Below are 25,874 nucleotides of genomic sequence, written 5' to 3'. Positions count from 1 at the left end.
GACAATGGTTTTGTTGAAATGGAAGCAGCTAGTGACTACATTAGCACTCCCAAATGGTAGGAAATTTTAGAGGGGATCAGTCAGTTAAAGTCAGGTTTTTTTGTGCCGGGTACAGTATTAAACACACTGTTCCCATTGAGCAAGTTTGTATTTAAATGTTTACAATAGAGATTTGCAATACAGATAGGCGAGGAGTCTTTGGCCTCACATTTGCAATATTTGTTTTAACTCCTAAAACATTCATCTGTGCAAATTGTGAAATGGAAGGATTGCTTTGATTAGGGTACTGAGTGGAGAAGTGTGCACACTCTAGGTGACTAAAACACAGAGTTCTCCATGTGTTCAATGTGAGAGAGTTTTCCTATGTCATTGAGGCAATATCTCAAGGGTTAGTCCCACAATCCTGCTGCAAACAAAACTTTCATTGACTTCAACAGAAGAAGAGTGGTGTTCTGGTGAAGTCAACAGGAATTTTGCCTACATAGAATACAAGAAAAATAGAGCTTACTTGTACAGATACCAGGATATTTTCATTTTGATTTGCCATTCCAGGTAAAACAGTAATAACGATTAAAAATGAATTTGAATTCGGTTTCATATCCCAAATCCATTTGAAATATTTTCTAACAAGAAGATTTAGTTTTAATATGCCTTCCTCTAAAAAAGATAGAAATGGGAATCTTCATAGCGTGAACCCACCATTTCTTAGAATTATGCAGTTATATTGTTTGGTATTGTCTTAATTTCTTTGTTTTCAAATTACACAACACATTCTGAGAGTGTGTCATCTGAATGAAGTAGCTTTTCTGATTATTCCCATACAAAGGAGATGGTTTCCCTGGCAACAGAAGGAAAACTTCTCCAAATAGTTCCTCATCTCTTCTTCAGGGTCTGTTCCATTTTGTAGTTTGCTCATCATTCACTAAAGCAGATACCACTCCTGCAGAAAAAGCCAGATGAAATTCACAGTGATTAGTAACAGAAACTGTTATTAGCCACAAAAGTAAATGTTACATTTGCAGTCTGAGTGCCCGTATTTCATAATGGCTTGATTGTTTCTGTTATTACTAGAGTTCCTATGAATGTATTGTTTAGAAGAAGTACTACCTGATTTTGAGATCATGTAAGTGGCCTTTTTTCTTGCACAAGTACTGTCCTGATGTATGAATTTAGAAGGAGTCTCCTGAAGATTTTCACTGGCATTTATAGTAATAGCAAAATGGATTTTCAGGCTGTAGACACTGGTGAGGGTTTCCTAAACCTAGCTGTGGGCCACTTACAGCCCAATCAGCACAGAGCTGGGCCCACGTAACACACAAAGAGCTGCATATGCTGCCCACAATGGTAAATAGGTTGAGAAACAATGAACCAATGCCCTACACAAACAAGGCTTATGGCACATTAGTATGGTGCCACACTAACCAAATGACCTGTCACCAACTGATTTATATGGGAGTAGATTTAGAGTGGAAACATTTCAGGGCAGAGGATTTATTTTCTACGTCTTGTTTCTATTTTTGTGTAGTGCCCAGCACAATGGGGCCCTAATTCTGATGGTGTGCGGGGGGGAGCGGAAGGGGGGGAGCACACTTTGGCTGTACCCAGAACATAAACTATTAACAACAACAAGAGAAAGAAGAAACCAGTTAATTATTATTAATTTATATTACATTAGGACTAGAAGCCCCAAACAAGATAAAATCCCCACTATACTACATTTGGGGTACGTCTAAACTACATGACTCTGTCGACAGAGTCATGTAGATTAGCTTACTCGAAAAAGGGAAATGAAGCAGCGATTTAAATAATCGCCGCTTCATTTAAATCAAAATGGCCGCTGCACTGTGCCTATCAGCTGATTGTCGGCACAGCATGGCAGTCTAGATGGGATCTGCCGACCCCAGAACCCTTCATCGGCAGATCCTTTATGCCTTGTGAAACGAGGCTTACAGGATCTGCCGACGCAGGGTTCTGAGGTCGGCAGATCCCCGTCTAGACTTCCGTGCTGTGCCAACAATCAGTTGATCGGCACAGTGCAGTGGCCATTTTGATTTAAATGAAGCAGTGATTATTTAAATCGCCACTTCATTTCCCTTTGCCATCCTGACTAATCTACATGGCTCCATCGACGGAGTCATGTAGTTTAGACACACACTCAGAGTATTGGGGAGGGGAGTATGGTGACATTTTGTGATGCATCTTTAAAAGACACAGCACAGAATTTGTAACGTAGGAGAAGGGTCTAAACTTACTTTTAAGGCCCCTTTGGACTCTCACAAATTTGGGCTGCTTTGGGAGCTAGAGAGGCCTCTGGATCAACTTAGAAACACCTTGGGGGTGTTTTTCTGAGTTACTACAGCCTTCTGGGGTTGCCCAGTGGTCTGAACAGTACTGCCATCCCACCCCCCACATGCCACTCCAATCCCCTACCCCATTCCCTACATTCTCCTTTCTCCGGGGCTTGCAATGAGATCCTCTGAAAGCAACCTGCAGTGTTCTTCCGCAATGCTTATACCAGGAAACCCTCCACCAGCTCAAACTGGGGTTTCTAGAGACTTTTTACACTGGGGTGAAGAACCTTTTTTGGATTGGGGGCTGCTGACCTACTGAAAAACCTCACTGATGTGGCCCCTGATGGAGGAGAAAGACACTCCCCACATTTCCCTTGCACACCAGAGCCTAGTGGGGCCTAGGCTAATAGATTTTGTGTGTGCTAGCTCCACAGTGGAGTGGAAATGGGGCTGGAGCCTTGACTCTTGGAAGCTGGGTCCAGGCACATCAGGGGCCACATCTCGGCCCCGAGCCTGAGATTTCCCCACCCTGCTTTGCACCCACATGAAAACTACACCCATAGTTGAGAAGCAGACTATGATGCAGAGAACAACCTCTGGTCTAAATATAACTTCCAAGAATATCTTGAAACACCGCTGTCTGCTAACCTTGGGGAGAAAGTTCCTCATCCAGCGGTCAGTTCTTCACAGGAAGCCATTCAGAGTCCCCTCCAGCAAGATATTTGAGCGCTCTCATCATCTTCAGTGGGAGCTGAAAATGCTTAGAGCCCTCCAGAATTCATGTCTTCACCATGCAGATCCTTCTAAAAATCCCCTTTGGAAAAGTTACTATGTTTACAATAGTTTGAACTGTCCACCTGCATGCTTTTTGACATTGGTTGAGTTTGTTTTTTATTATAGTCATAAATGTGAGCCACGGCCATAATGAAGAATGTATTTTAACTGGTCAAATGGCAATGGACCTGTGCTTTTTGGCATTTTGTTGCGATTTCCAGTATAAACTAAAATTTCAGTCATTCATAGTGCTGACCATGGTTGTGCCCCAACAATAGACATACATAGACAATCATTTTTGAAAGTTGTATCATATAAATTGGTACTGAGAAGGAAGTACAGGTTGAATCTCTCCATTCTGACACCCTTAGGACCTCATTGGTCCCAAACCAGAGAATTTGCCAAACCCCAGGAGGTCAATATTGTCTAGCAGCATTACCAGCACTTCTACTGCCTACTGGACTCTTGGAAGACATTTAGGGTTAAATTAGAGCTAAATAACAGCACGGAACAGTGAAAGTCAGAACTGGTGGCTGTAAACAAACTTTATGGGACCATGCGAAACTTGACCACACTCATAAGTAGACATCCAGCTAACTAAAATCATTCCAGACTGTGGATGTTGCCAGACTAGAGTGTGCTGGATGAGAGAGGTTCAGCCTGTATTCGATGAACAAATCCACTTTCTGCTTCCAGGGTAGAAATATTCCACTTGTGTGCTTTGTCCGGTCTAGTTTTAAATGACTCAAATTGACTAAAAATAAAGCTTTTTCTCTGGAATAGCTGAGCCCGAGGCTTCACTTAAAGAAAGCCGACATTTCTGAGCAAGCTAATATTTAAGATTAGTATATATCTTGGTTCTTTTTGTCAGCCTGTGTTACCAAAGCCATTTATTATACATTTCATCACTGTCCCTTGGGCTCTTGTTAATGGCATACTGATAAAATAGAACTGCATCCATTGAATAGTGTTGGAGTTTTTTAGTTTCCTTGCTGTTAAATGCTGTGTTTCATGGGGTACTAGGACTGTAGGTACTTGGGAGGGTTTATTGAATTTCCTGTACAAGAGCCTCCAGAAAAAGAAATTTAAAACCTTGCCAGGTGCCATCTAATAACATGAGCAGACGTAGAAAGATACGTTAAAAATTGTGAGAAGCAATGGGCCCTACAAAATGGTTGCTGGTTTATTAGTTCCATCAGGGATCAACTACAATGACATTCCTAGTAAAAAACAATGAATCTTTAGCCTCATCTGCAAGCCAATGTAAAAAAAAAATGTGAGGACTATGTTGGTGATACTATTCCCTCTCTTAATAAAGGCAGTAAATAATTATGAATTGCATGCTAAAGTGATTTAGTGCTGCTGAATGGTAGGATATAATATGGAGAGTGGGAAACTGAATGAAGTTTGCCTGATGTACTTTTGCTCCGGAAAAGTATGAACTTGGATATGAGTTGTCTATGAAGAGTGGGATTGGGTTTTGGAAGGTGCCTTTCATATATCAGAAAATAATGAGATCTGTGCTATAGTGCTCTCGCAGCTATAACTCAAGTACAGCCTCTGAAGGGAAAAAAACCTGTTTTGTTGATAGAGGAAATGATTGAGCTATCTCCTACATGTTTCAAATAGTGCTCACTTGGACCCCTCATCCAGAGGCATCCCACCTCTGTCAACTCAGTGCTGCACTCCTAGTGCTGTACTGCTGTCATCTGTCGGAGTGTCCATGTGAAGGAGATACCTAGTGAAATACAGATTCACAGTTTCCCTGAGGGCCTTTTTGTACCATATCCTAATTTAACATAACTGGCTAAAACAGGCATGTAATTTCATTATTTCTCTTGAACGCTCCCAGCATAGAGGCCTGTATACCCCCAGTGCAGGAACCCCTTGCATAAGGGATGTTCTAGGGTAGGTGGGCAAATGTGCACATGAAATAATGAGAGAGGTGAGAACGAGAAGTTCTCCTATCCCATCAGTGTTGCATCACTGCAGTGGCTCATTGGAGTCCTGGTGCTAAGGGCCAATCTGACTCCTGGACATCCTGGAATACTGAAGGAGCAGGCCACTTTCTATCAAGCTCTGCCCCAACTCGTTGATGTGTACGATGCTCTTATAAAATGTTGTCATCTTGAGTCCTGAATCATGCCGCTCTTGACCAGATAAAACCTATCTTGAGTTCTTAGTGATGGGGAAAAAAAACTCACATTGCAGAGCGTTTTTCCTGAATAGAAACTGCTGTTTGTCCTTATTAAAAAGAAATATATCCCCTTTAACATTCATTATTATATTAATTCATGAGGAATTAGGTAGCAGTTGTCAAGGACTTTGGAGATACAAAGTGCTAAGTATTGTAATTCTCAGTAAACATTCATTACCACTGGCAACCTCCCAGGAACTCTGAACTAACAGACAATGAAATCAAGACCCCAGAGGAGCGATAGTTGAGAATGCTCTTGGGTGAGGGTTATAGTTGTATCCATTGAACTGCTGCTCTGTGAGCTTCATTTCTGGATAACAAAGGTGACTTTTGAACTGACGCAAATGCCTCTTGGATAAAAACATGTTTTGTATGTAAATAACTGCCATCTTCACTGTTTTAAAAATAAATAGTACTTTATATTTCTGTAGCACTTTCTGTAAACCGATCTGAAAATCATTAGAGGTAATGCAGGGTACGTTTGATCATCCCTTTTTCACAGATGGGGAAACTGAGGCACAGAGAAATTGAGTGGTCCGAGATCACAGTGATCATCTCTGTCAGAGTCAAGAGAAGAATCCAGACTTTCTGAGTCCCAGTCCTCTATATTAAATACAACATCACGTTACACATATAATACTTCTATTAAAGCATCTTTGCTCTCCTGTCTCTGCTGATATTCTTACCCAGTAATTTTTCCTCAAGTGCTATAAACTGTACAGCTGAGCGTTTGTGGAGTGTTCCACTTCAAGGTCACATTCAGTAAAATACAATACATGTTTTGGTTTTGTTGGAACCACTCACTGAAGATTATAGAAATACACAGAGTTAATACACTGTAAACTCACCTTGTTCATGAAGTGCTGTAAAATACAAATATCACGATTGCCGCCGTTGCCTTCCGGAGGGACGTGTTTGGGTACAGTGGTCTTTTATAGTGGATTTGATTGCAGGATTACAGGCTAAATTGGTAGAAATGTCCCCGTTCAATTTAAGGGTGCATCTACACAACACCCTAAACTCGAAATAAGATATGCAATTTGAGTCCCGTAAATTGCACATCTTATCTTGAAATAGCTTATTTGAAATTTGGTGCACCTACACAGCACCAGATTTCAAAATAACATGCTATTTCAAGCCATCCCTTATCCCTTGTGCAACAAGGTTTACTGGGACGGGGAAATAGCATGTGCATTATTTCGAAATAACCAGCAGCTTGTGTAGACATGGTGTAGCTATTTCAGGATATCTCCGGTATCCCAAAATAGCTGTGCAGTGTAGACATGCCCTAAATGTCACACACTTGAACAATCACAGTCCTCTGCACTAATTTAGAAATAACCACTGGAATAGAATATGACCACAAAAGGTAATTCAAGTTGCTGTAGAGTTGTAAATAAAAGGAAGCACCAGGAGTGTGTGCTGTTTTTTTCTTTAGTCTTGGCGTTTCTTGCAGGTACTTTTAAAAAAGAAAATATTGTTTAAAAAAAAGAAACATTTGATTATTTTTAGAACTTATTATATTTTCTCATCAAGAGCTTCTCTGTTCATCCATTCATTCCTTGTTCAGATTTCCAGTCAGGTTAATAGTGTATACTAGGAGTGAGCCTTTCTATTCCTCATGTTGTCTGGCCAATGTAAACTCTCGAGGAAAGCAAAATTAATCTGATCATCCTTGCCTGCTCCTTCTACTCGGCTCTGATTAATAAGTAATGCCATGGTGCCGTGGTGTTATGGAAGCTGAGGGGTGAGTTTGTGTCTGTGTCTGTGTGTCTGTGTGATTTGTCACAGTCAGTTGCTTGTAATTAACTAGCCAAGTGGCATATGCTTCTGTTTCCAGACAGGTTGTAGTTAATCAGCCAGAACTCTATACATTTACAGGAAGAAATTCAGGAACATACTCAGCATCCATTTGATGGAGACTGAGTAAATCACAGCAGTACAAGCACTGAGTCTCCAGTGTGCAAACTGGTTGCATTTATCTGCAGCATTCCCAGCAGGCTGTTCGGCTGAATTGCTGTGGCATTGAATCTAGAAGAAGCCTTGCTTTTTTATGTTTCCCATAGGATTTTAAAGTCTTGGTAGTTTGGGAGCAGCTACTGAGTGTGTTTAAAAGAGAGAGAGATAATGACACAGAAAAAGGCTGGCAAAGCAAAAACAAATCTCTGCTAATGCTTTAAAATAATGGTCTTACTCATTATTGTCTAACTCTCTTCTATTCAGGTTCACTGTAGTATCTGAGCGCTTTGATATGCATCATAACAACACTAATGGGACCGAACTCTCTTGGCATTAATGTGGATGTCATAAAAACTTCTATCAGATATCCACTTTACAGCAGCATTAACTTGTCTATTACACTGTTACCAAAATTATATTCTTAGGTGCTAAGATAAAGCAAGTGATAATTCCGTTGAATAGCATAGGACATAGTCATCTCAAAATCTGCATTTTTGCCATTTGCACAACTGCATTTTCAATTAAAATAAAGAGAACTTTCTTGAACTTGACCTTGGTCTTTAGTATAGTAGTAACCAGTTAGCAGCAGTGAGAGCTTGTCTCTCTACTACAGTTTGTGTAACCTTGGTGGAACCGAATTCTTTCAATGCTAGGTGCTCCTTTGTGACAAGGCTGGTGTAGCATCTCTCTCACTGGGCAAAGGCATTGCCGTGGTTTCTCTTCCAACATGACTCGGCCCTCAAGGTGGCTTACCATCTTAAGTCCACTCCTCCCTGTTCACAGTTGTTCAAACTGAAAGGCCCCAAAGTGTCTTTAGCACAAACAAATGTCTTTCCCCCTCTCTGCATCTCTTCTTCAATCCTTGTTTGGCACAGCCTGCAGCTCCCTTGTTGGACTTGATGACCTGTCATGAACTTGTACTCCCCCCCCCCCCCCTCCTTGGGGCAAGTAGGGGAACCCGGTTCCATCTTTTACTCTGAATTCTGGCTCAGGGTTCTGTACTGCTCAGCTCCTTTTCCTGGATCTCTTTCCGTGCAGCCCTTTAAGTTTCTCTTAGGGTCTCTTTGCCTCTTCCCTGCTTAATCAAGATCTCACTCACCCCTTTTCCCAGCTGGTCTTTGTCACCTCTTAAGACTGACTCTTATTCCCATTACTGTCGTCATCTTCTGCTCTTTACAAGGAATTTACCTGATTCCCCTCAGGTGGGGCTGATTCCATGATCAAATTGGCCTAGTCCAGGTTCTCTGGTCCACAGGGCAAGCCACCCTGATAAACTTGGCATTAGTTATGGATTGGAGGGACTCAGAAATAATTTAGTCCCATTTAATGAATGTTTGGGCTGAGATTCCTGATTTCACAACCAGGAAACCAAAGAACTCCTGTTTCCTACATTAAAAAGTGTTGGGATCCATCCTTCTTACCTTAAATTTATTGGGGAGAGGGCAATGGGAGGAGAGGGAAGGACTTGCTAAGGTTGAAAAGGGCTGCTTTGAGGGTTGGCGGATGTTTGGAAGAAAAAAGAAAGAGGCTGACTTATACAGAGTGGCACACTTGGAGATTCAGCTTCCTTTAATATGAAGAGCCATATTATTTTTTAAGAGTTGCTTGTACTTCCAAATCTCAGGGGCCACCTGCAGGTTTTGATTCACAAAGGTTCTCACAGCTGCATGGAAGGGGAGAATTCAACATTTAAACATTTGGGCTGTGATGTAAACAAACAAGCCATAAAATGCTGAATAATGGTTTGATTCTTGAGATTCAGATGATTTGCTTTAATATTGTGGTTTAGGAATTGTGGATAATTTCCCATTCACTATCATATGCAGATGAATTGCTTCAGAAGATAACTGTACTGTATGTGCTGCGCTGTCTAGGCACAAAGGCTTAAGTTAAGGAAAAAGCATCAGCTTCAACTTCAAATTTGCTACATAGAATGGATCATGTTAACATTACTTATCCACAGATAATGTGTTAAAGGAGGGCAAAACTGTGATAGGTCACTGAATTGTGTCCTTTTAAAATGTCTTACTTCTAGGGCCAAAGTCACATTGCAGATATCACTCATTTAACCTTTCCATGGAAAGAAATGGCTGCAGTTGCTACTGGGAGGGTGTATGATTGTGAATAGGAGGGAAGATGATCAAGGAGACTGTCTCTGAGATAATAAGTAGGCAAGTGCTATTGAAATTCTTTAAATGTGAATGCTTTTATTTGGAAAGAAAAGTTTCTGTGCATTATGTCCCTGGGCCAGAAAACCACGTAAGCGCATGCTAAAGCCAATTCCTATTAAGGCAACTATGTAAATTACTGCATGTGTTTGAGCCCATCTTCAGGATGAATTGTACACATGCCTGAGTGCTTTCTTGAACAGGGATAGTTTCCTTAGGGCAGTAACAGGAGCAGCATCGAGTACTACTGCAATTAGAGGCAGAATGTTGCCATTTTATGAGTGGCTCATAACTTTTGTGAAATGTTCACTTTCTCAACTCATCATTTCATGAACACTTTGGACCAGTTCCAAAGCTAATGGGTGTTTCCCCATTGATTTGCATAGGCAACCTCCATAGTACCAGTTCTTGGTTTTGCTGCTTGACCTTGCTGGGCTCCTAAGAGCAACTCCAGCCTCCTGCGCCATGAATTTGGAGAGCCCCTTGGTAATGGAACTGGTGCCATTCTGCTATTCAAAGGGGTCTTGTAGACGGCATGCACCTTCTACATGGTGCAGAACCTTGCTCCTCTCATAGGTGGGGTGGGACTTAGAGATGTGCTTCTGCACAGCTTTGGAAGGGAAGGTGTGCAAGTTCCCTACATCAGCTGCTTCAGCCATTGGTCTGAAAAATAATTACCAGCTAAGTCAGAATTGTATTTGCTTTTGTCATTACATGGGGCTATGTCTTTTCTTTTCTTTTTTAAAGACACAACAAAATTATCCTCCTTTGTGCAGAGATATTGATCCTGAGAGAGTGCAAAGGCCTTTGTCCACTACTTGTAAACAGTCATTAAATTTTCAATATTGGCCATGTCAGTATAATTTAATATGGGAATAATTTGCTTTCATTTAAGGAACATCAAAGTTATGAAAGTCAGAGAGATTATCGTGTGCTAAGGTGGTATGAAAAAGTGGTGTAACAGTTCAAGAATTTATTTGACTCTATTTGATTTCCTCAGAGTTCAGAAGGCCTGCAGCGACATATCCCTCTGGGGCCTGGTGCACTATATCTGTAAAGGAGAACTTAAGCTTTCTTTTTCTTTTCTTTTTTTAAGTATATGTCCATTTTGTATTGTTTTATTTATTATGTGTGTTGCAGTTGTGCTGAGAACCTCAACCAAGACTGGGAACTGCTGTGTTAAGTCTTATGCACACACATGGTAAAAAACTCCCTGCCTGCAGGCGATTTCTCAGAAGACAGCGGGAGGAGACACTGTGGGCAAATCACTTCTGTTCACTCTGCCTAAGTCACACAGCAGGTGGCCTTTGCAAAGAAATGAATAAGTTTCCTGGTGTCTGCTCAAGTGTCCTTTCCTCTAGAGCACACAGTCATAGTTCAAGGTATCTGCACCTGTGTCCCCCTCAAGGACCCGCACTGTCAGCTCCCAATGCTTCAGCCATCACCTTTCTTGGGTAGCAACCCACCTCTCTCCCCCTCCTGAGGCAGCACAGTCCCCTGCCTACACAATGATGTTCCCACTAAACCAAACCACCTCAGCAGGTCTCTGTATGCACTTCACTTTCTCTTGAAAGCCTGTGAACAGTGTAATGGCCACTATTATAAGTTACTACACAGCTCTTTGTAAGCAAGCACACATATGTTTAAGGTGAAAGTATTACAGAAAAAAATATTAAAACAATGAAGGCTCCTATATTGGTGCTAACCCAGCCATCAGTTTTGGGGGAGCACTTTCAACTCTTCCTCAAGGATTGGGGCCCACACATTGGAAAGCAAGTCCTCTACATTTGCTGGATTAGACTAAAAGCCCCAAGTCAGTTTAAACCCAGGCTGTTTATCCAAAAGTCCTTTCTTTGTTGGTCTGTGGAGAATTAGTATATGCAAGTTGGTGCAGCTGTATGCAAATTGGTGTATGTAGTTTGAATTGGTGTGTGCAAGTTTCTCCCGGAGGGTGTACCTCAGGTAAGGGGCAGAGTTTTATAACCCAGCTGATTTGCCTTAACCTTCCTCCATACTTTTTAGTTCCTGATAGGGCTGCGGTAACTCTCTCTGCTGGAGCAGAACATAGACATAAGCCATTCATTTAAAACAATGGATCCCAAAGATATTGCATGGGTTGCAATATTTGCCACATCTCCCCCATAAAGAAGTTATATGTAATCTCCACCCATAATAATACCACAATAAACTGAATCCCATAAGTCTCAGAGGAGTAGTTGTGTTAGTTGTTTTTGAATATCATCAGGTCTTTCAAGAATCTTGCCATATCTGTCACATACTCTTCTTTAGCCCTTTTCCTTGCAAAGGAAGCCTTGTAATACTGAACAAGTGTAACCCATTCACTAAGGCTAAATGGAACAAGCCGCTGGGCACCTGGAGAACATCAGCATTTTCCTTCATTTAGGGACTTTAAATGGTCCCTTCTCAGTGGCTGGAAGAATTTCATTCATTATACTGCTCTATCTCTGCTCTGTAAAATGTTGTAAAAATCATAATTACAGTATGTTAAACTAATTCCTTTACACTACATTGGGCTTAAACTAATGTTGAACCTATATAATTTTCATTAGCTAGCGATGAAAAAACTATTAAGAATGGCACTTAACATATAATCAATTAAATTCCTGCAAGTGCTTCTAAAGACTAAATGGTGCTTTGGCACAGTGAAGAAATGCAACACTAGAGATAGCTAACACTGTGCTGCAATATCTGTATCAGTATGAAATTTTATTCAAGGAAGGCTAATTTCTAGATTCCAGTTCCAAAATAGTTTAAGGGGGTGGCAAAGAGACGAGGGCCAAATCTTGCCAAGTGCGGAGTATCTCTTTCCCATCCCTCAACTTCCATGGTGTTTCCGAGTTCTCAGGATCATCTCGACATTAGTATTTAATGAGAGAATCCTGTTGTAAATATGGTACACCACAAACAGGTGTATGCTACTGTTCATAGCCCTAGAAAGTTCTAACCTGATCTAGGCAACAGTCCTGTTCAGTTAGTGTTTGTGAGGATAGAGTGCTGCGGTAGCTGTGTTGTTCCCAGGAAAACACAGAGACAAAATTCTGAGACACGAAGAGGAGCTCTGTGTAAGCGCTAAAGCTGGTCTCTCTCACCATCAGAAGTTGATCTAATATTACCTCACCCACCTCATCTTTCTTAGGATGGTAGTCAGACTCATACTGTCTGCAACTTAGATGCAAGAGTGTCATTGACATCAATAGGAATTTTGCATGTGAACTAAGGTGCTGTCTGGTACTAAATGCAGGTACATAAATCAGAAAAATATACCACCAGAAATAAAGCATGAGATTGACTCTCAGCTGTACCTACTCGTCAGATGATAGCCAGTTGCAAATAATTGATATTAGGGTTATTTTACACTACAGTTGGCAATGACACCCACTCTTCCCTGTTCCCTCTATCAGGGACTGCAGAGGATCAGGGATATCCCAGTTCTGCACCCACTGGCAGTTCCATCGCATTGGGAGAACAACCAGCTGAAAAGATTTAGTTTTCTATCCCCATTCATTGCCAGCTGAGATTCTGCCCATGGGAGTTGGAGTTCAACATGCCTTTGGGTTCAGGTTTTGCTATTTTTCCAGATTCTGTGAACAGTCACCTTTAGGGAAAGAATTCCACCCTGTTTCATTTTAAATATTTATTATATCAATGGATATTTTACCCAAATTCAATAATCCAGTTGTCAGGTCATTTTCAGTTGGACACTCAGGAGGTTGTCCCAGGCATTCTCTAGTGTGCAGTCCAGAAACTGCCAGTTTCCACAGAATTTTGTCTATTTAGAAGTTGTAATACCAAATTCTATGAATCTCTTCGCATGTATGTTACATGGAAAACCAGGTAGATAGATATTAGTTGCTATTTCCCAGGACTGTTTGCAGTATAGGTGATAATTATAAATCATGAAGAAGTAAATGCAGGAACTCCTGCCATATTGGAACTCTTGGGTAAATGTTGTTTATCTGTTGGTGAAGACAAAATTTCAGCATGATAGGTACTAAACTTCTTCCAGTCTTTAATTAGAGAAAAGTACCTAGACTGAATCATTGATTCCATTTGTGTTTAATTTAGGTATCCTAACAACACAGATCTATTTCCTGCTGCACTGCAAGGAGGACATTCAGAGAGCCAATCTGGCAATTTTTAGCACACAGGCAGGCTGCTGCAGCCAGGTGGTGAAACCAATGTGGGCCCCTCACAGGCACTGAACTCCAGGATTGGGGCCAAAGGCTCTAGAACGTTGCCATGCTATGCCAATAGGTAAAGCAGTACCACCACTTAAGAGTAGATGTATCTATGTCAGTACAAAGTTACTTTATGCTAGTATTGGTATTTCCATGTGTGAAGAGGATTAATTATGCCAATATATGTCTCATTTATGCTGGTCTAAATGCATTTACACTAGGCCTTTTACCTGTATAATTATTTCAACAAAAAAGCACATTCGTAATTGACATCATTCTACCAGTAGATGTAGACTAGACCCATAGTTATGCCTCTGTAAATCCTGTTTAACTGTGTTGAAGTCAGTGGTATTACTCTAGATTTACCCCAAGAGATGGGGAATAGAATTTGGCCAAGTGAATGTTTATATTTGTACATATGTATAACCTGTGAGCCAGATTCTCAGTTATACAACCTCTCTTATGCTTCTCTGGCAGTGAAAAAATGGGCCAAAAGCCATTCGAAGGCCCCCTTATATTCCCAGAGATGTGCAAATGTACACTTAGAACTATTTTCATTAGGAGGTCTTATTGTTTTTTTTACTGATGTAGTTATACTGATACAACCCCTTGTGTGGCTGTAATTATACCGGTATAGCTTGTTCCCCTTCCCATAAGGAAATAAGTCATACCATTATAAGTACCTCTTATGCCAATATCACAGAATCACCACTAGTGAGGGCTGTAGCAGTATAGGTTGTATCTCCCTTAACCAGAACTCCCTAGTCCAGCCACATCCATTGTCCATCACTGACCACAGATGTTCCTAGACCACAGAGTGGGGCAGGAATGCCATAGGGAGCACCAGCGACTCAGCTGGGAGCCTCAGTGTGTTTGTGGGGAGGTGGGGACGGGTGGCACAGTGAGGAGTTCTGGCCCCAGCGGCGACCATGGAGCCCCAGCCCTAGTGGCAGTCAGTGAGCTCTGGCTCCAGCCCTAGTGGTGGCTAAGGAGCTCCAGCCCGGGCTGTGCAGCTCCAGCCCCAGCCACGGTGCCAGGCGGCTGCAGGGCTCTGTTCTGGCTGCAGAGCTCCAGCCCCAGTTGTGGAGCCAGGTGGCTGCGGAACTCCAGCCATGGTGCTCTGGCCCCAGCAGCAATGGGGCTGGCAGCATCTAGAGAGCCCCAGAGGACTGGGGCAGCAGCAGAGGCAGGCTAGCACCCTAACCTGATGGCAGCCTGGGTCTGGAAAGGAGGGACATCCCGTTCCAGCAAATCCCCTCATCTGGGACCAGTCAGGTCCCAAGGGTGCCAAACCATCAAGGTCCAACCTATATTACTGTACCCATAGTTTTAAAGTGACACAACTTTTTGCGTGGAGATGAGCCATTACAGTAACTGAGAACTAAAGCCTGATGGCCTTGAGTTGATAGCATATTTTGCTCTTAGGATCTTTGGTTTAAAAATGTAGCTTCTGGGCTGTGACCTTGTGTGCTAGGTTTTATTCCAGAGCCAATTTGTAAACTCTTGTAAATTTCAAATTTCACTGCCAAGAGTCAGCCACTTTTGATATCAAAATATTATCTTCCAAAAAATAACAAAAATACAATACTGATATGTTTGTCTGCTTGCTCTGGATGCCATTGCATGTGAGGTATTATCATGAAAACCACATTATCATAGTAATTTGGAGCCTTTGGGTATCTGATGTGCCAATTGCCTTCACTAGGTTCTGGTATGTAATTTATCATTGGAGTGGCCTATCCTGCTATAATGCGCCCTTTGTGGGCAGAGGCGAAGCTAATATACTTTCAAAGTGTATTTGAATTGCTTCAATAAATCACAGCTGTCACTGTGAGCATTTTTATCATTTGCCAAAACAATATATTATCTTCATGTTTCATAGTCTTGATGTTCTTCTGGACTTTTATTTGTGTAAATTGTAATGCATCATAACCTAGTTTATCAAATGAAATTAGGCAGCCCAGATTTTGTTGGGGTTTTTTTTTCAACTTCAAAGTGGAAACTTTTGCCTTGTCCTGAAAAGAAGGTGCTTTTATGGTAATTGCTTTAGAGCCGTTTTTAAATTATTGTATGGCTATGAAAATACATGCAGTTTGGTTTAATTTGTTCATTTTGTTCTCTTAAGTAGTTTATGTAGCTGGAAATTCTTTCCTTTAGAGTTTGAGGTATAGGGGTAATGTGGTATGCACCCTAGTCCACAAAGCTAATTTGTCCACTTGTACCTCTAGAGCCCAGATTGATGGCATGGACAAAATGAAGTAAGGGCCAGGGAGCAGCTGTACTAATTAAGTCTTCCCCCGCCCTCCCCCCCCCCCCCCCCGCATTCAAAACTGCAGCACAGACTACCGGAAAAGTCACAAGGAGTGAATGGTGACTGTCAGTGTATGTGGGGACTTGTCTTTACAGAATTGCAATACAAGACTGGGGCAGTGCGCCAAAGGCAGAATGGTCATGCTGTGACAGTGCAGAGTGGTCTGGAGAGGAAAGCGATTAAGATGTGTCCCTCTGTGTAACTGGACACACTCTTCAGTAGTGATGGGCAACTTGTGGCACAGCAGGGTTCTGTGTGTGGCCCAGGAGACATGTAGTTTAATGTTGCCCAAGCATAGGGTTGCCAGATTATGCTGGTTTCCATCCACATAGTTTTTTTCCTACCATTATTACTGAAGTGACATGCACTTAAAGCAAGGGCACATGAAATGAGGTGCAGTGAGTCTCATATTGACTCTGAGAGCTATGCAGTCTCTCTGTATCCACTCAAAGCGCTGCTATGGTTCAGTCGTCACACTCTGCAAATTCTAGTCATGCAAGTGCAGTTAGCAAAACAACCCTTTCCAGGGAGAGCACCTTGGTTACAACAGTCTTATGGCTCAATGAGTTGAAGGAGGGCCACTCATGCAGCCCATTCACTAGCCTAGACTGCCCATTGCTGCTCTACAGGTTGGGGACCAAGTATTCTTCTGAACTCACTCTGTGCCAACGCTGCATCCCTACCTGTTCAGTGGTCCATGGTGGATGTGACTGAATTCCATGGCTGCGGGGCTGCCATAGAGTCTGTGCATTCATTAGAGTCTCTATGAACACTTTTGCACTGCAGAGGAACATGTGGACCAGAGTTAAACTCTCAGAAGGGGAGAAGATGGAGAAAAGTAGCTGGTCCTATCATTCTAAGCTGAGTATAGAAGCAAGTTTACATTATATGTTGATTCTGCTATTCGAGCTATTTAGGATCCGAAAGTGGATGTGTTCATTGGCATGACATATAACCTGTTCAAAGTTCTCTTTCCTCAGGAATTGTCAAACAGTAAATATGGTCTGCATGGGCCAAACAATAAATTGACTCAATTTTATAGCCTTGTCTAAAATATCAGTAACTTAATTTGCCATCCTTTCTTCTATGATGAAAAAAAGTCCTTTTTTTTAAATTGACACAATAGCTCATTCCAGAATGTGAAAAAGGTCTATAAAGATGTCAGTTTTTGTAATTAGAAAATAATTTATTTGCTGCAGATTCTTTTCAAGATGAGTTGCTCTGTCCTTAGTTTTAAAAAGTTCCATTAATTGTCACCATTGTATAATAGCTGTACTGGAAGAAGAATTTCCATCTGAGATTGAATTCCTTGCTATTAGGAGTAATTTCAAAGGTATGGGTTACAATTTTCCTGTATAGTTACTTTTTTTTTAATGTTTAAACTAAGGATGGGCATTAGTTGTTGAATATTTTGCCACATATTTGTTTTTATATTTCTCTTTTCACAAATTTTGAATGCATAAACATTTTGAATAAGTTGGCTAGCCAAATCCAGTTTTGCTTTTGAAATGTGTGTTGCAAATTTCACATGGAGACATTTGGGCAGCTGCATTTGGCAGTTGTAGTTTGAGTAGAGAGGTTTCACACAGGTGCAAAGGACTGCATGCTTCACAGGATATCCTTCAGCAGGACTGGAGCCCAAGTCAGTGAAGAGAAGTGATTCTGATAATCATATACTCTGGTGGCACTAGGATTTATACTGTGCCCTCTTTTCTTGAGATTTCTCCCTCCGAGGTCTGGCAGTAGCTTGGGTATTGGCATTCTGGTGTGGATATTTTTCCCATCTCTCATTTAAAACAGCTTAAGTAATCAGTAACCATTATTAAGCCTGAACAAAGGCTTCTAAATGGATTTGTATGTTGTTAGCAAGCTGTGAAATTTTGAAAGGTTAGGTTCAAAAGAACCATGGTCCCCTGATTGGATCTCATTGTGCACTCCTAAGCAGGAAAGGTTCAAGCTGTGCATATTCTCATAGGATACCCTGTAATGCTAGAATTGGAGGGGGATTTGTAACCCTCTTAGGAAATTCCATGTGATTTCTGCATATTTCTTTACTTAGTAAGTGTATTTCAGTGCCTAACTCTTATAGTTCCTGGTCCACTGAAGTCCATGGTAGATTTTTCCATTGACTTCACTGGACTCTGGATTAGGCCCATACAGCTCATTTCCTGCGTAGATCTCAACATACTTTACAAAGAAGGGCAGTGTCAACACCTCTCTTTTACAGATGGGAAAACTGAGGTACAGTGAGGTTAAAATGACATGCCTGAGGTGATACAGCAGGTCAGGAGTAGAGCTAGGAATATGACCTATGTATCCTGAGTTCTAGTCCAGCACTTTATCCTCCAGGTATTGACTTTGAGGGTAGATCTACACTTATGAGGGTGTATAAAATACAGCTTCTGCACACCCAGCTAGCATGAGTATAAATAGCAATGTAAATAGTTAGGCACTGCTTAGAGTAGAGCAAAGACACACTAGGACCACAGACCCACAGGGCTATCTATACATTCAAGTGGTGCCTTCCACACCTACACTGCTATTTTTAGCAGTGTCCTGCTTCCTCTCCACTCCTGAAGCCTTTCCTCTTAGCCTCCACCAACACCAGTGTCTTTCACTGCCACGTATAGCTACATACCACAGCGTGCCTGCAGTGGGTAGCTATACATGACCTAGACACCACCACTTTAGATGTAGACAAGGCCTAAATTCCATAATGAGCTTCAGTACCCAAATAGAGGGGGGGAAAATATCTCCACGTTTTGTTGGACAGAAGAGAAAAATCTACTAATGATTTTAAAATGTAGTCTGAATACAAACCACTACTGATTTTGAGTATTTATGTTGTTTGATCTGAACTTTTCATCCAGCTTTCGCCCTCATTGCCTGTTTCTCCTGGCTACACACATTTAGGAGTTTATCCTACTCCCGGATACGGCAAATACTCACTGCCACCAATGTAGCTGATTTTACAAAATATTGTGTAGATCCTATGGTGGTGAATGGCAACTCAGACTCAGTGATTTTGTCATGCATAGTAGGTCTACCTCAGAAAAGCGAATCCTTCACAAATTCACCACAATGTTCAGAAAAATTATATATTAAAATGATGTTCTCTCTTTTTTTTCTCCATATATGGTCGAATTCTGCCTTCATTTACACTTGTGCATTTCTCATTCACTTTGATGGGATTGTATAGGTTCTACAGAGGATTCTAAATATTTTATAAAATGAACTTGTTCATATCATGGCAGGTCCTGGGACAGTGGCCATGACAAGTGTTTACACTTTTGGAAACATAAAATTAATCCTGTCATACCGAGTTGCAAAATGGCTAATACATTATACTGTGAGAACTTAGTAATTAGCTCTAGAGAAGAGAGCTTTTCATGTGGAGATGTTCAGTTCAAATCCAGACCAGGTTAGTGGCTGAAAATATTTATGCCGCAAACTATGGGCCTGATTCAAAGCCCTCTGAAGTTAGAGGGAAAACTCACATTGGGATTTTGGACCAGGCCCTGTATGAAGAGTTGATGATCTCTGACCAGTTCCTTAGACACTAGGACTGTGTCTAGACTGCATCCCTTTTCCTTAAAAGGGATACAAATTAGACACATCGCAATTGCAAATGAAGCGGGGATTTAAATCCCCCCTGCTTCATTTGCATAAACATGGCTGCTGCTTTTTTCCGGCTTGGAGCTTTGCCGGAAGAAAGCGCCAGTCTAGACGGGGATCTTTCGGAAAATAAAGCCTTTTCCGAAAGATCCCTTATTCCAGGCTTTATTTTCTGAAAGATCCCCGTCTAGACTGGCGCTTTCTTCTGATAAAGCTCCGAGCCAGAAAAAAGCAGCAGCCATGTTTATGCAAATGAAGCGGGGGGAATTTAAATCCCCGCTTCATTTGCAATTGCGATGTGTCTAATTTGCATCCCTTTTACGGAAAAGGGATGCAGTCTAGACACAGCCTAGGTGTCCACGTCCTCACTGTTGGTCCTGTTGAAAATCTTAGCAGAGGTTGATAATAAACAGACACGGAGACTGTAGGATCTGGTAAAGGCAGTCTTTCTCTAGTTTAGGACTCAAGTGTATCAGTGTGGCTCTGGAGGGAAGCTGGAAGCATGCTGCTGAAACCGCTGTATTTGTTCTTTCGGTTCTGTGACTACTGAAGGAGCCTCAGTTTCTGGGTATTAAATCCTGTTGCTTTCCCAAGGGTCACTAGATGTGTCCTATGGGCAAAATATTCAAATTTGAGTAACAGAAGTTAAGCACCTAATCTACAATTAGGCCATATTTATTTAGACATCTGTTTTTTCAGAGGTGCTGAACATCTGCAGCTACCATTGCAGTTAATGGAAATATATGTGTACTAAAAGCTGAGAATGCCAGAAGCTGGGAATGGGCAAGCCTTAATGATAACCTGTTATGTTAATTTCCTGTGACGCACTTGGCATTGGCCACAGTCTGAAGACAGGATGCTGGGCAGGATGGATCTTTGTTCAGACCCAGTATGACCATTATGTTGTTTATATATGATGCCGAATAAATGTAGCAGAATCTTGTCAGGCCTTCTGTTTGTATATACACAAGGATATCAAGTTGACTTCATATATAGAATATACTTTCAATGCTGGAAAAAAAACACACCTTTTGTCTTGTGACTGAAGTGCATGTAGTGGTAGAGGTCCTGTGCTAAGAATTAGTTTTGTAGGTGAAAAAAATAAATATGGTACCTTTTGAGAGCCCCATCTGCTCTTCTGAGCTAAGTAAGGAAGCAGTCTGAACTTTGGGTACAGGGATGAGCTTATGTCTCTTTTACAACACTTGGGATATGTCTAGACTGCAAGCCTCTTTCGAAAGAGGCTTTTTCGAAAGTATCTTTCGAAAAAGCCCCTTTGAAAAAGAGCGTCTAGACTGCAAGCAGTACTTTCGAAAAAGCAAGCTGCTTTTTCGAAAGAAAGCAGCGAGTGAGTCTGGATGCTCTCTTTCTAAAAAGCCCTGTTGGCATTCAAGAACGCCTTTTTTCGAAAGAGCACTTTCGAAAAAAGGCGTTCTTCCTCGTGAAATGAGGTTTACCGCCTTCGAAAGAAAAGTCGCGTTCTTTCGATTTAATTTTGAAAGAACGCGGCTGCAGTCTAGACGCAGGTGAAGTTTTTTCGAAAAAAGGCTACTTTTTTCGAAAAAACCCTGAGTCTGGACACAGCCTTGTTGCCTCCCTTCTTCCTCCCTTAGTCCCCCTGAGAACAAACTATTAGAATCCTGTGTGGTGGCCACTGTTGTATTAGTTGTAAGATCCTTTCATATGATTGAAGTAAGACTTGCAGGTTTCACATTTTTATTAATTCAGTGTGATAGGGTAAGTATCTAAATCTATATGTGCACACATCTTTCTTTGTCTCCCCTACAACCTACTTTCCTTAATGGGGAACGAGAGGTGGCTTAATGTACTTGTGAGAGCCCCCATGTCTTGAGATGATTCGTATTAATGCATTTCATAGAACTGATTTCTGTTTGATTTGGGCCACCTTTATTTCTGTTGAGTATTGCCTTCACCAGCAAGTGGTCCAGTTGATTTCCTGGAGATGGTTAATGGACTAAGAGCCTACTCAGCATATGGAAGAGTAACAGAATCTTGCACTAGAAGAGTTTTACCCTGGGATGCCTCGGGTATTATGGCCCTGATCCAGCAAAGTATGCAGAGCACTTAAACACACTGGAGTCAAGGAAACTACTCACATGCTTAAGGTTAAACGTGTGCTTAAGTGCTTTGCTGGATCAGGGCCAAAGTAATTGGCATGTTACAGGTTTGAGCCTCAGAAGGTGATACAAAGCCCAAACAGGTGAATAGGAAGGTTCTCATTGACTTCAATATGCTTTGGGTCAGATCTTTTGTGGGTGTCCATTGACGCACATAAAGGGCCAGACTCTGCAACTGGGTCCATGCTGGGAGACCTCTGTGCTTTGTTGGAACTCTGTTATCTTTAATGTGATCCCTGTGTCTGTATGGCTCCAGTTAAAGAAAGTGGTCTATAATTTGCCAGGCACTTAATCTTTCTTCAAAAAGCACTTTATTCTTTTGCTTTGGATTTTAACCTGCACACTTTATATATTCAGAGACTCAAGGGAGAGAGAATTTCTTAAAGCAATGGCCTTTGCTGCAAATGGTATTTACTGCCCAGTTGGTGTCCCATTTGTAAAACTATCTCTAGGGATTCCATGGAGTTGGGCTGAAAAACAAAGCCCCATCTTTAAGTTTGATAAGTGTGTATACTTGGAGAGAATTTGCACTACTCAGTGGTGATTTGCTGTTCTGCCCTGATTAGTACACCACCAACCTGCTGAAAATTTCTCTTTACTCACAGAGCCTGAAAAAACAACAAATGGTCTGATGAAGAAAACATGTAGATGGTATCATGAGCTTTCGTGGGCGCAGCCCACTTCTTCAGATGGACCGGAGTTTTGAGTGTAGGATGTACAGATCCAAAATAAATAGGAGAGAAGTGTGTGAGAGGGTGGGTGGGGGGGGGGAACAGGGAGCAGAGGATATGTAAAATCAAAGGGAAAAACAGGAAGGTAGAGTTGGAGTCAGTAAGTATCTGAAGATTGGGTAGTTAAAACGAAGCAGATAAGAATCAAAGTCAGTAGATCGTATCCTTCCTAACATAGGAATCTACACAAAGAGCTGTTTGCACCTTCATTGAATGTTAGGTCGATAGTGCCCCAACCATCCTTCATCACAATTGGAGTCCATTAGAATGAGAATTGAATTTGCGGATGAATTCTAATTCCAATGCTTCTCTGTGTATCTGTCTAGTAGAATTGGTTTGTGACAAGACAGCCACTTTAAGATCTTTTAAACAGTGAATGGAAAATTAAAGGGTTTCTGTATGTTCCCTTTATGTATATCTGATTTGTGTCCATTGATTCTTTCCTGCAGAAATGTCCAGTTTGTCCAATATATATAGCAGTGGGGCATTGCTGGCATTTGATGGCATAGATCAAATTACTGGATGTGCAGTCAAATGACCTTTTGATTTGGTCGCTTATGTTGTTGGCTCCAGGGATGAATTTGCTAGTATAGATATGTGGGCAGAGTTGGCATTGTGTTTGGTTGCAGGGCTGGGTTCCTGGATGCTTATGATGTGCTTGTGTGGCATGGTTACCGGAAAGAATTCGTTTTAGGTTAGGGGGTTGTTGGTAAGTGAGAATAGGCTTTTCTCCCAAGGCCTCTGAGAGTGAGGGTATGTCTACACAGCAACGTTATTTAGAAATAACTAGCATCTACACAGCCAAACCACTATTTCAAAATTAATTCAAAATAGCGGCGCGCTTATTTTGAATTTAGTAAACCTCATTCCATGAGGAATAACGCCAAATTCGAAATAGGTATTTCAAAATAAGTGCTGTGTAGACACTTATATCAAAATAGGGGACCTCCAGCCTTCCCAGGGTGCCCTGGTGGCCACTGCAGCCTCAACCAAAAACACTTCTCTCCCTCCCCTGAACCCTTAAAGGGGTTGACTCTGGCCACAGTGCCTGTGCCAGCTCCAAGCCTGCCAGCCCAGAGCCAGTAGTCACTGCCCCTGACCCAGAGGCCCCAAAACATGAGCCAGCAAGCCACTGGCAGTCAGCCCTCCACCGCTCCCCAGGTGCAGTCTGCCAGCTCCCAGGAGCCTGCCAGGGCCCGGAAAAGGCAAGCGCCTTCCTGGTCCAGGGTGGAGATCATGGACCTTATTCAGGTTTTGGGGGGATGCCCCCAACATCCATGATATCTGCACTAGATGGAGGAACCCTCTATGGCAGGATAGCTGCCAGCCTGGCCACCAAAGGCCACATGCGAACCCAGGAGCAGGTTTGCATGACAGTCAAGTTGGTCTGGCGAGACCCCCAACCCTGAGCCCTGAGCTTCCCCTCTCCTTGCTTCCCCCTTCCAGCTTCCTCCTCCCAGGTTTCCCCCTACCTTCTCCACCCTCTCTTCTCCTACCTCCTTTCCCCAGTCTTACCAGAGTTTCATTCTCCACACACACCCCCCACTCCAGTTTTATTAAATAAAGAGAGTTTGTGTTCATGAAAATACCTGTATTTTATTTGACATCAGGGAGGGGAGTTAGGGAGGGGTAAGTGGATGGACATGAGGGAGGCTCTTAATGCTCCTCAGGGTGGAAGCTCTCCCACAGGGTCTCCGGGATACTGACAGCCCCCCGATGGACCTCCCGGATGGCAGCCTGCAGAAAGTGCAGCCAGGCTCTCAGCAACGTATCCAAGAGAAGCACCAGAGCTCTAGCTCCATGTTGCAGAGTGCTGGGGTGTCCCGAGTGAGGGCAACCAAAGCATGCAGAGACACAATGCTTTGCTGTCGCTCATTGAGGTAGGCAAGCAAACAGAGAAACCTGAGAACCGGCTGTCGGGAGGGGGATCCCTTTAAGCACAGGCCCAGATATCCTCTGGCAGCAGCCACACAAAGTAACTCCTGACCTGATGCCCTGCTGTACCTAGTTCCGGCCGGCCTTAAATGCGATTCAGCATCCACTCAGTGTGGACGTGCTATTTCAAAATAGAAAAACGCTATTTCGAAATGTATTTTGCGTGTAGACGCGTTATTTTGAGAACTTATTTCAAATTTATTATTTCAAAATAAGATATTTCGAAATAACACTTGAGGGATCATTTTCCAAGTTGGGTTGAAGATTGTAGATAATGCGCTGGAAGGGTCTGAATTGTGGACTATAGGTAATAACAAGTGGAGTTGTTATTTTCTCTTTTGGGTCTACAAGTCTATAAAGTGCTACCGGACCATTTGTTGTTTTTTCCTGTACAGACTAACTCAGCTACCCCCTGAAGTCACAGAGCCTAGTTAGGATTCTGGAAACAGAATAGGTTTTAAAATGGAAACAACATATTGGATTTATGCCGCCTCTCAGCCATAGAAGTGACTCTCCCTCTGGGATGCCTACATAATCATTTTTTAAAGTAAGACTATAATAGGCAACATTGCTCTCTGGCCTAGTGGCTAGAGTACTGAACCAGTATCCAAGAGATCTGTATTCTATTTCCAGCTCTGTCACTGACTTGCTGTCTGACCTGTTTCCCTTTCCTGCCTCTGGCTGTCTTGTCTACTCAGATTGTAAGGTCTTCTGGGCAAGGACAGTCTCTTACTATGTGTTTTACCATGTCTAACCCAGTGGAGCCATCATTCTCATCTGGTGCTTTTAGATGCTACCATAATACTAATATTAAATAATGTAATGATGGATTATCAGTTGACCTTGCCTGCTCTTTCTTGAGAGTGGAGGAGGGGAGGACAGCCGCCTGCTGTAATATAAATAGTAAGTATCAATTAAAACAATGCCTTGACAGCTTGTTTGGGCATCCAGTATATGTTGTAGGCAATGAAGCTGCAATGATTTTGTAGCACAATTAATGTCACTTAGATGTCCAATTGGCTCCTTGCACATACTGTCAAGTAATTAGCCATTTAAGGGATGTTAATTGAATAAATAATTGTGGGTGCAGAATTGTGGTTGGAAAAAAATGGGATATGGGTCCTATACATTGAGAGAGGAAAAAAGTCCACTCTCTTGGGGTGTCAAGTACCTTTTGCTTTTACAAGCAAAGGTGACTGAGAAGGGCTAAGCAACAAGCCTATCATTATCGTCTACCCTGTGGGCAGTAAGGGCATAATTCTGCTTTCCTTGGCTTTGTGAAACTCCCATTGGCTTTCCACCGACCCCTGAACAACTGACTCATAGAATCAAGTTCTGACCTCAGAGAAACTATCTCCTTGAACCAGAGCCTAGCCGCAGATTTGCAGGGCTTTAATTATTAGATGCGCCTGGAAATAATAATAATTAAAGCCCTGCAAATCTGTGGATATCCGTTCTACATCCATGGGTATCCGCATCAATGGATGTCAGTGTGGATATCCGTGACTCATTTTTGCGGTTTCAAGTGCGAATATGGATACAAATTTTGTCTACTA

At 42.1% G+C, this 25,874-nt stretch overlaps 1 protein-coding gene across 6 annotated transcripts in view; it reads left to right on the top strand.

Annotated features, from left to right (window-relative positions):
- The window catches only part of ARPP21 (cAMP regulated phosphoprotein 21), a 266,271-nt gene that overhangs the window by 219,319 nt on the left and 21,078 nt on the right, over window positions 1-25,874 (top strand). Inside the window, exons 20-21 of one of the 6 annotated variants that reach the window (XM_089776566.1) lie at window positions 13,476-13,540; window positions 25,409-25,415. The exons of the other annotated variants lie outside the window; for them this stretch is intronic. Coding sequence (XP_089632692.1) covers window positions 13,476-13,540; window positions 25,409-25,415 — 72 coding nt within the window. The remainder of the gene's footprint in view (window positions 1-13,475; window positions 13,541-25,408; window positions 25,416-25,874) is intronic. 6 annotated transcript variants of the gene reach the window in all.

This window comes from Pelodiscus sinensis, chromosome 2 (assembly GCF_052426305.1).
Source record: "Pelodiscus sinensis isolate ZL-2025 chromosome 2, ASM5242630v1, whole genome shotgun sequence".
Lineage (NCBI taxonomy): Eukaryota > Metazoa > Chordata > Testudines > Trionychidae > Pelodiscus > Pelodiscus sinensis.
Note: the sequence above shows the minus strand (reverse complement) of the source record. Positions and strands in the feature narration are given on the sequence as shown.